The sequence below is a fragment of the Myotis lucifugus genome, unplaced genomic scaffold (assembly GCF_000147115.1).
Source record: "Myotis lucifugus unplaced genomic scaffold, Myoluc2.0 scaffold_1099, whole genome shotgun sequence".
Lineage (NCBI taxonomy): Eukaryota > Metazoa > Chordata > Mammalia > Chiroptera > Vespertilionidae > Myotis > Myotis lucifugus.
This window is the reverse complement of record NW_005872147.1, coordinates 89,913-100,573: the sequence shown is the minus strand read 5'-3', so window position 1 is coordinate 100,573 and position 10,661 is coordinate 89,913. Positions and strand designations below refer to the sequence as shown.

At 46.8% G+C, this 10,661-nt stretch overlaps 1 protein-coding gene across 1 annotated transcript; it reads left to right on the top strand.

Moving 5' to 3' along the window:
* Positions 1-1,371: 1,371 nt before the first annotated feature.
* LOC102433653 (succinate dehydrogenase [ubiquinone] iron-sulfur subunit, mitochondrial) lies at positions 1,372-7,239 on the top strand (the record flags this gene model as incomplete). Its single annotated transcript, XM_006107317.3, has 5 exons — positions 1,372-1,535; positions 2,092-2,208; positions 4,997-5,098; positions 6,393-6,515; positions 7,051-7,239. Coding segments are annotated over 5 exons (584 nt in total), but the record flags the coding sequence as incomplete, so codon positions are not given.
* Between the last annotated feature and the right edge of the window lie 3,422 nt (positions 7,240-10,661).

Genomic DNA, 10,661 nt, shown 5'->3' with positions numbered 1-10,661 from the left:
AGCAAATGCTGACAGATATTTTGATAGTTGGGCTGATTCCGGGCGTGTTCAGGGAACATTCTGCTGTAATTAAACACCAACTTTCCCCACATAAATCCTGGCAGCACAGGAAATAGAGATGCTTTTCAGTAACCTTCTCCCCGCCCTCTCCCCGTCTCCCTCCCTGCCCCTGTTCCCCCAAATTCAGAGCCAAGAACATCAGGTGTGGCCCATCTGGACTAAAATATCCGAGGCAGGATGAAATTAATTGCCGCTCCTTTTTACTCCCTTATTACTTGTTAAGAGAAATTCCAGGGGACCCTTTTTAAGAGAAGATTCATTGGATTTACTTTTAAAATTATTTACCATTTCTTTTAAAACACAGTGCTATGTGTTTAAATAGAAACACAGTTGAGTGCCAGGTATGCATCAATATATCGATACTATTCATTCTCTTGAGGACTATTTGCCTAAAACTTTAGAAGAAGAAGAGATTTGTGTGTTCTTTATGTTCCTACTAAGCTTGACTGGAGAAGGAGAGGGGAGAGTCTTATAAAAGTGGTAACACCCCCCCCACAAAAGTGGGTTTTTTTAAGTGGTTACCCAGTGCAAGTTCCATGAGTAATCCCATTTCTCTGGCCTGATGATCAAAATACAGCTCCAGAGAAGCAGTACCAGGGGTTGAATTTGCATAGCCAATTTTAAACTCTGAAATACCTCGGAAATTTCCATGCACAGGAAGTGAGTCCGGGCTAAGAAAATTCTCATTTCAGGGTCCCTTGGTCAGCACCTCGTTTCTGCTTGCTTTGCTTTGCTTTGGTTTCACATTAGTTTATTCTTCTCCTTGGAAAGTCAGTGCTCAGGCAGCTTTTGTGGGTTTCATATCCTCCCTGCTGCTTGTCTTGTAGAGACAATAGAATACGAGCTACCTCTGGGTAATCTGTAGCCAGGCCTCAGCCTTATGATCACCAAGACAATGTTGATTTGTTTGGGGATAGTGTAGCTGTTAGAGTTTGTGTTCAAATAACAGTGGCTTCCGAGATCAGAGATGGAGCATATGGCCAGAGACAGTGGCTTTTAAAAATACAGGCTGATTTTTCTCTCAAAATACATGAAGCATGAAGCTAGGACTGGTGCTGGGAACTCCGTGGTGCCAGCTGGATCCCAGGCTCCTGTCCTAGTGCCACCCACCCTCAAGGTTGCCTCATGGTCACAAAATGTTTTTGGAACTACAGCCTATAGATCTGCATTCTAGATAAGGAGGGGAAAAGGCCGCAGGCACCTCTGCCAGAGCTGTGCTGCCTGCCAGTACTGCTCCCGGTGGTAGAGTAACTGGCGACAGTCCAGAGGAAAGAACTTGAAGCTGGGTGACTGGACCGGAATCTGGGTAAGGACGTGTTGGCTGTATTTGTCTCTCAGGCATCTGTGGCTCCTGTGCAATGAACATCAATGGAGGCAACACTCTAGCTTGCACCCGGAGGATTGACACCAACCTCAACAAAGTCTCAAAAATCTACCCTCTTCCACATATGTATGTGATAAAGGATCTGGTTCCTGTGAGTTTCTGCATCCCTCCTTGCCCCCCCCCCCCATATTTTTTGCAAGGGTTGGGGGAGAGGTGTGTTCAGGTTATGCTATTAGTTCTTTCGGGCAGTTTTTTCCTATCTGAGTTTAACTAAGCAATTTGACTGTTGAAAGATAAACAGGCCTGGAAGATCTTCCAGCAGCTCATTTGGTGAAGATTTTTTGGAAATAACAGGGCACAAAATTGTAACAGTCCCAGAAACGAAGAATTTGGCCATAACTACAAAGAATTCATGTGGGAAATACCAATTGGGAAGCAACAGTTGATACACAATTTACTTTCATTTCTACCTCCCTGTACTTGACCACCTTCGCTGAGGGTATTTTCAAGGGTGATGGGATGAAGAGGAGATTTGCTAACAGCGCTCAACATTGTGAGCATTTCTCCCTTCTGAGTCTCTGCCCATATCCTGTGCCTCAGGAGGATCTGCCTTCAGTCTATCATAGGGCAGGAAAGTAGCCTGAGAAATGGGTGAGGAGAAAGCTGCGGGGATGGTAGAACCTGACCCTTCTCCCTCTTGCCCTCAGGATTTGAGCAACTTCTATGCTCAGTACAAATCCATCGAGCCTTATTTGAAGAAGAAGGATGAATCCCAGGAAGGCAAGCAGCAGTACCTGCAGTCCATAGAAGATCGAGACAAACTGGTGATTTCCCCCATTTATGATCTTGATTTGAGGAATTTCATTGCAAAGATGTTTTCCAGGAAGTGTGTCTTGAGGGGGTGGGAGTGGTCGGGGCGGGTAAGTGCATGAGGTGATGCAGACCTTTTAGTGTGTTCTGGAAGGAACTTCAGAAGCATCCGCCCACGGGTTGGACACCTATCCTCTCCGGCCGGTGGGTAGTGTGAACCCAGAGGGCAGAGCAGACCAAGGAGCAGATTGTTACCCTATTGCAGATGCTTGTCTTCTACAGAAACCAGTGTGGGAACTGCCCCTTCTGTGAAAGTTGACGGCTAAGTCAGAGTTGCACTTTAACACTGTTTATAGGTGGGAAGGAAATCGTTAATGGTAAACTGGGCCTAGAACCTCTGTGTTCTCTCCTACCATCGCACGTCTGGTGATTGCCATCACACTCTCTTGGAGGTGCTGTTCTCTGTGAGGCTAGGGAGTCTTTGAAAGTGAAGGCGTTATTACCGAGTTTTCAGTCTCCTCCTGTACTACTTTCCCCTCCTGGGATGGAGGTGGATCCCACGTGGGGCCAAGGACATGTGCTTCTGATGGTCACCACTTCGTGTGCTCCTCCAGTGAGCGCTGATCCTAAGAGAGTCCTTTACATTCCTGTCCGTTAGACTGAGCCATCGTAGGGACGGTGTCTTACTCCTAGATCCAAGACCCTGGCGCATGTTGTTTTACCAATTCATAGTAGTTATGTGAATGAATAGATGAATTCAGCTCTGACATGGAGACGATGGGGGCAGCACGGTGATGTGAGTCAGCACAGCCCCCACTTCTAACTCCTATGGAGTCGAATACATCCCAGGGTCCAGGTTGGAACTGGCCATTCTGGCCCAACTAGTCATCCCTCATGCTCGGGTAGCTTGTAGCTAGTAAACATCTCCTTGATGTGGGGTTATTAGGGATTGAAGCATGTTTTCTGGATAATCAAAATTTGCGCATTTAAATACCAAACATTTACTTAGCATTTTTCACTTCCTTAAATTAACATGCTAAACATAACTTTTTTCGTGATTTTATGGAGCTGGGGTCAAAACGTAAATATGCTTCTGTGTCCGCGTTGTTCCTTTATTTGAGCATCTTCCCACATTCTTAGAAGTTCTTCACAAGCATGAGCTTGACTTTCTACTGCTTCGGGTGTGCACATTGTGTATTCTTTTTTCTTCTTTTTAATATTTTTATTGATTTCAGAGAGAAAGGGAGAGAGAGATAGAAACATCAATGATGAGAGAGAATCATTGATTGGTTGCCTCCTGCACATCGCACACTGGAGATCGAGCCCACAACCCGGGCATGTGCCCCTGACTGGAATCGAACCCGGGACCCTTCAGTCCACAGGCTAACACTCTATCCACTGAGCCAAACCAGCTAGGGCACATTGTGTATTCTTTAACCATTCCTACTGTTGTTGAACAATGAGAGTACTTCTTAAAAATTTTTTCTAAAGTAGATTAAAGAATATGACTGTAATTAAGGTTCCTAATCCTGTTACCTTATGCTTTCTAGACCAGTGGGGCCAGTTTATACTCTTACCTGCTGCCTGAACAGAACATAGATTTTGTTGAAGACTCATAAGGTTACAATCAGGACCAACAGCTCTTTGTCATCTGTCATGTGAGTCAGGAACAGATCTGACCAAGGAGCTGGGTGACTGAACTGGAATCTGCTTTGTTTTAGCTAATCTTATACTATACTATTCAATCTCTTGAGGAGTATTTGCCTAAAACTTTAGGAGAAGAAGAGATCTGTATGTTCTCTTATGTTCCTACTAAGCTTGACTGGAGAAGGAGAGGGGAGAGTCTTCTAAAAGCGGTAACCCAGTGCAAGTTACTTCAGATGGCGGCGTGCCCTTCTGTTCCGCTGCCTTTAGTCAGTTTCTGTCCCCAGAATCTGGAAGTCCGGTGTGTAGAACTGGTTGGGCAGTGAGTCAGTGTGGCAGGTGTTAAGGAGCAGGGCTTCCAGAGTCAGGCTGCCTGGGTCCCATCCCAGCTCTGCTACTTGAGCTCTGTGACCCTGGGCAAGAGGCCTGACCTCTCGGAGCCTCAGTTCCTTACCTGTAAAATGGGAATCCAATAGGATTATTGTAATAATCAAAGAAGGTGAAGTCGGTAGAGCATGAGGTGCTCAGTGCAAGTTGGCTGTTATTTAGGATGATGTTGGTTCCCATTGAAAACCTGATGTCTCTCTCCTGTGCTGAGCAGGCAGAGGCTGGTATAGACTACTAGAGGCCTCCGCACCAGGCCCTAGCTGCTTCTCCTACACTGTATTGTAGGTAATGCATTTTGTTTGTTTTGTTTGTTTGTTGGGGTGTTAGTGTCTATTTTTATTTTTGTTTGTTAATCTTCACCTGAGGATATTTTTCCCATTGAATTTTTTTTCTTTTTGAGAGAGAGAGTAGAAAGGAGGTGGGGGGAGAGAGAGGGAGAAACATCAATGTGAGAGAGACACATCAATTGGCAGAGAGATGGTCTGCTCCTTGAAGGGTCACAGGTTCGATTCCTGGTCAAGGGCACATATCTTAGTGTACTTGGACTTAAACTCTGGGTTGTAATCCAGCAAATGATTACATTTCAGATCCAAGCTCTTTCGAATGGCTCTGGTAAATCTCTGCAAACTACTCTTAGGATTTTCCCAAGAAAACTTCCATGCGAGTGGATGCTTTGTTCATGCTCTAACCCCAAATACCACCTTTAGTCAATTAAGGACACGTGGGCTCTTCCGTTCCGGGCTCCTGACCACGCTTCCTCCTTCCGCACAGGATGGGCTGTACGAGTGCATCCTCTGTGCCTGCTGCAGCACCAGCTGCCCCAGCTACTGGTGGAATGGAGACAAATACTTGGGACCTGCGGTGCTCATGCAGGTGAGGTGCTACGCCATTGCTTTAAGAAACGCTGAAAAAAGCATCCAGAAATCCAAGTGCACAATATGTTGTTGGAAATCAGACATTCTGAGGGGCGATGGCTTCCTTGATTTGCATCCATTCCAAACAAGGTCACAGATTGCTTTGTCTTCACTTGGCTTTCAGTAAACCTAGGGCTTCCTCTGCAAAATGCCTTTGTTCTGGTGTGGCAAGGGTCCCGCCCTGGGTGGTGACATGCTGGTGGGCAAACCATGCCTTGCCGATATTTAAAATGTGTTTCCTGTGCAGCTGGCTTTTACCTACCCACTTGCCTGCTTTCCCCAGAATGCATCTGTCATGGCTCCCACCTCCCTCTCACAGGGATTTTAACACGCGAGCAGGGGAGAGCGAAGTGCCGTTGAGGGGCGCCTGCCAGCTCTCAGGTTGGAAATTGTTTGCAGGCTAAGGGACACCTGGAGGACCGGCTGTAGGGGTTGCTCAGAAGAGAAAGTAGTATTGCCTTTCACGATATGAATAGTTTACTGCAAAGAAAGTCACTGTCTTTGTTCCCAGAAAGCTTATGCGTTAGATTTATGGTCCGTGCTTTCCACAGACTCTTAAGTAGCTCACAAAACAACTTAACATTTCTCATTTTCCCACAAAAAGAGAAGTTATGTGGTTGTGCGACCATGTGGCAGTGTTGATTCCCAGCCATGGTAGAGATTGACAACGAGGTGCATTCATAGTTGGCCCTTGAGCCGGTGACCTGAGTTGTTGGGGACATAGAAGTCCTCCAGTAACTGCAGAGCAGGTCCGGTGATGGGGAGGTTAGTCCGTTTTCAGCTGGCTGGTCTCAGGCTTCTGGGAGGCATACACTAATTAAAGGAATCAGTACGTGAAGCAAAGATGATCTCTAGACAGGGCTGTGAAGTCATCAGTTTACTCAGAGACAGGGAGTAGGTGCTATGAATATAGATAAAGAGTCATTTTACACAGCCCCTGCCTTCACTAATTCATAATCTGGGTAGGAAGCTAATGAGCAACGTAATAATTAGAAGACGATGCCTGGTCGCGTACACTTAAGCCCCAGGGTGCCAGGTGCACTGTGGTTTACAGGTTTTCGGGGATCACTAGTCAAGAGTTCAGGAAGAGTTGGGAGCCTTTCCGTGAAAGGTGGCAAGAATTTAAGTGTGTGCAGACAGGGCGGCAACGCTGAGAGAGTTCCCTGTCCTGCGCTCCTGCAGCTGTGAGGTGAGCCAGAGGCTGCTCTGGCCCGGTAGGTTGACAGCTCAGCTAATCAGCCCCCGGTTCCCAGGCCTATCGCTGGATGATCGACTCCAGAGACGAGTTCACGGAGGAGCGCCTGGCCAAGCTGCAGGACCCCTTCTCTCTCTACCGCTGCCACACCATCATGAACTGCACCAAGACCTGTCCCAAGGTATGCGGGCTGGCGGCCTCAGAGCTGCAGGGGCAGATGGCCTCTGCTCCAGGGCAGACGGCAGAGAGCAAACTCGGTCATTGGAGCAGGAGGGACCAGAGCCTCTTCCACAGCTTTGGGAGCTTGTATGTGCTGGTTTCTGAAGATGAGTTAAAGATCATGGGAATGTGTAAAACCTGTAGAGACGTCTGGCTAATTGTGACCCCAGCTGTAGTCATAGAAGTTCTTTCTTAGATGTCTTTGAGCATTCAGTGAACATGGTTCTGCCCTGGGCTCCTTTGCCTGCCACAGTGAGGCACACCAGCAGGAATAAAACAAGACAGGGCCCTTGCCAGAGAGAGAACTGGGTAGCCTTCTAAACATCTGGAAGGAGAGACCAGAGGGAGTTCCTAGCCCGGCCTCTGGGTTTTAGAGGCCTGGTTTGCATTCACTGCCTGGACACTGCACCAGCTGGGGGAGGGTTCCGCCCAAGGGCATCACTTATTCCATTCAGTTTCACTACCATTTGGTATTGATTCTCTTCTCTTTTTTCAAGGGGCTGAATCCAGGGAAAGCTATTGCTGAAATCAAGAAAATGATGGCAACCTACAAGGAAAAGAAAGCTTCCGCTTAACTCTTCTCATGCTAACCATGACCTGTAACCAGCTCAGCTGGACATAATTTATATCTAATTTGAGTTTCCATGATTACAGCATGTAAAATAAAGTTTTAAGAAAAAAATAAATGTTATTCTACTTTATTAACCAAAAAGCAAGCCTATTCCTTTTACTCGAATGTGAAGGTGCCAGGAGGAGGAGCCTCTGGGGGTGGGGGGGGTGCAGAGGAATGTGAAGGTGCCAGGAGGAGGAGCCTCTGGGGGTGGGGGGGGTACAGTGGTCCAAGCATGAAGCTGGTGTCATGCAGGACCTGGGGCTCCTCCCAGCTTTGCCATTCACCAGCTGGACAGCCTTGGGCAAGTTCCTTCTCTTTGCTACTCCATGTACCCATCTGTAAAATGGGAGTCACTTGTGTCTACCTCACCCTCCTAGCACTTACTGAGTGCTCAGTAAATGTTAGCTTATTATACAGCGTCCCAATATCTACTTTCAGTATTAGAATTATTTAAAACCAAATCTTGGTCTTTTTTTTTTTTAATATGTTTTTATGGATTTGAGAGAGAGAAAGGGAGAGGGATAGCTGAGAAACATCAATCGACTGCCTCCCACATGCGCCACCCGGCCCCACCCCCACCCCACCCCACCCCCGCCACTGGGGATAGAGCATGTGCCCTGACCGGGAATTGAACGGGTGACCTCCTGGTTTATAGGTCAATGCTCAACCACTGAGCAACACTGGCTGGGCTTGGTGAGTCTTTTTTATCTCATTGAGGCAAGGTTTGAGATTCCTCCAGCCTGGAGCAGTGACCCAGATCACTGTGTTAGTCCCATAAATGGCCTCAAGGGACCTCTCATGGCAAGCATGCATTCCCACAGTTGCTGCTGGGATTCTGACACTGCAAGAGTAGTAACACTCATTGAAAACAGTGCACAAATAGGTCAAGTAAAAAGTGGAAGCCCCCCCTTCCCCCCAACTGCCCAAGTCCCGCATCCCCTATTGACAGTTAATATATTAATTTCCTTCCAGATCTTTATGTCAGTACACGTGTGGCATACATAAACTTCTCGTCAAAAACAGTACAATACAATCTGTTAGCAGCTTTCTATTTTTCCTTTTTTTTTATTGTAAAACAAAATTTACCATCTTAGCCATTTTAAGTGTATGGTTCCGTGGTGTGAAGTACACTTACATTATTGTGCAACCATCACCACCGCCCAAAACTGAAACTGTCCCTATTAAACAATAACTCCCCATTCCCATCCCCCAGCTCCTGGCAACCATCTTCTACTTTCTACTTTCTGTTTCTGACTTACCTCACACAACTGCAGTCGTACAGTAATTGTCTTTTTGTGACACATTTTCGTTAGCATAACGTTCTCAAGGTTCGTTCATGTTGTAGCATGTGTCAGAATTCCCTCTGGACGAGAGGGGGCTCTATGGAGAGTAACCTCACAGGGCGATCTGATCATTTATTCCTAACAGGGCTGATCGCCCCGGGCATGTAACTTTGCCTTAAGCAGGCCCTGACCATGTTCCTGTGCACCCTGTGAATACACCTTCGAAATGCCCCCTTTCAAACCCCTTCTTCGAAAGGGTGGCCACCCTCGGAAGAACACAGTCTGAACGCTCCTGGAATCGATGCCCATCTTGCTCTTTCCCACCTTTGAGTGATCTTACATGCTCCTTAATCAGATGCAGAGAAGAAACTGCAAACTGTTATTCTCCGAAGCCTTTATCTGTCCGCTGAGGTCTTCTTTCCAGGTGCTTCTTCTGTTTGACTCAATTTTTTTTTTTTAATTCTCTACAGGTTTGGACATACTTACATGGACACTTTCCCTTTTAAGGCTGAATAATATCCCATGGTATGTATGTGTCACATTTTGTTCATCCAGTGATGGATGTGTGTGTATAGAATGTATTTTCTACCTTAGCCTTTCTAACCGCCGGCTAAGTGCTCTGTGGTATAGATGCACCATACTTATTTCATCATCTTCCCTGCTGTTTCATGTCGGATAGACCCTGTTTTCACTCTTAGGAAAATCCAGAGGCGACTTTTTACGTTGTAGCAGTGAGGAAACCAAGGCTGCTTGTGTCGTGAGGCAGGCAGCGAAGAATGTCTGACTCACTGAGAATGACCCTAATGAGCACTCTGGCCTTTAGCTTTGCACACCAGGCGCCTTCAGCGTGGTGTGGCCAGCAAGCTTTGTGGTTGCGTTTCTGGCTTTTTAAAGGGAAGATTCGAAAGCACTACTCTCCGACATCCCCAGAGTGACATGCTGGTGCAAAGATGGACGAGATTTGCTCCCTGCCACCTAGGAGCCAAGGTCACTAGGAAAAAAGGAACAAGCATTGATCTGGCATTTTATTTTTTTATTTTTTTTTAAATATATTTTATTGATTTTTTACAGAGAGGAAGGGAGAGAGATAGAGAGTTAGAAACATCGATGAGAGAGAAACATCGATCAGCTGCCTCCTGCACATCCCCCACTGGGGATGTGCCCGCAACCCAGGTACATGCCCTTGACCGGAATCAAACCTGGGACCTTTCAGTCCGCAAGCCGACGCTCTATCCACTGAGCCAAACCGGTTTCGGCTTGAACTGGCATTTTAGAGAACAGGGTCTTTGCCCTTAAGTGTAGCATCTCAGAATTCTTGGCCACCTCAGTAAGAACCCACAGCACACAGTCCTCTGGTGTTTAAGCTCAAAATTCAGAAGAGAACTGAAAACAACTCAGGCAGACCCCCAGGCCACGTGCGCGGAGGGCAGTAGGACAAAAGCTGCACCTTACTGGTTGCTGTCAGCCTGGGAAGGTCACGCTCCTTGGATTTATGGAAAATGTGACTTTGCTTCTAAGCTCTAGGTCTGTGGGGAAAGATAGGTTTTTCTCATGAATGACTGAATGGCTTGTACAGACGACTTCTGCAACCCCAGCGACTGGTAAGAGGCAGGGTGTGGTAGGGAGCTGCCACTTCACATCAGCTTCATCGGGCATCAAGTTTGCCAGTGTAGTTCACTCTCGCTCTATTTAAACTCCAGCTAAATTGGGCTGTGTTATCCACTGAGAGTTTAATTTACTGCTTTGTTAACTGTTCACTGGGTAGCAGACAGCAGGCAGATGTTCTATGTCAGCAGTCACAAGACTTTCCTAATAAAACTGCAGACCAGCCCTGACCTGTTTGGCTCAGTGGATAGAGCGTCGGCCTGCAGACTCAAGGGTCCTGGGTTCGATTCCAGTCAAGGGCATGTACCTCGGTTGCGGGCACATCCCCAGTGGGGGGTGTGCGGGAGGCAGCTAATCGATGTTTCTCTCTCATCAATGTTTCTAACTCTCTATCCCTCTCCCTTCCTCTCTGTAAAAAATCAATTAAAAAAAAACAAAAAACTGCAGACCTGACCAGGGACAGTGTTGTACGCTTGATGCTACTTCTGTGTCCTGACTGTGCAGACAATCGACCTCCACGCAAAATAATATTGTGGGGTGCTTCGAGTTTCTCTCAGACCAAAGCCAGACATCTCTTCCTAACCAGCTTTTGGGAGTTCATTGAATT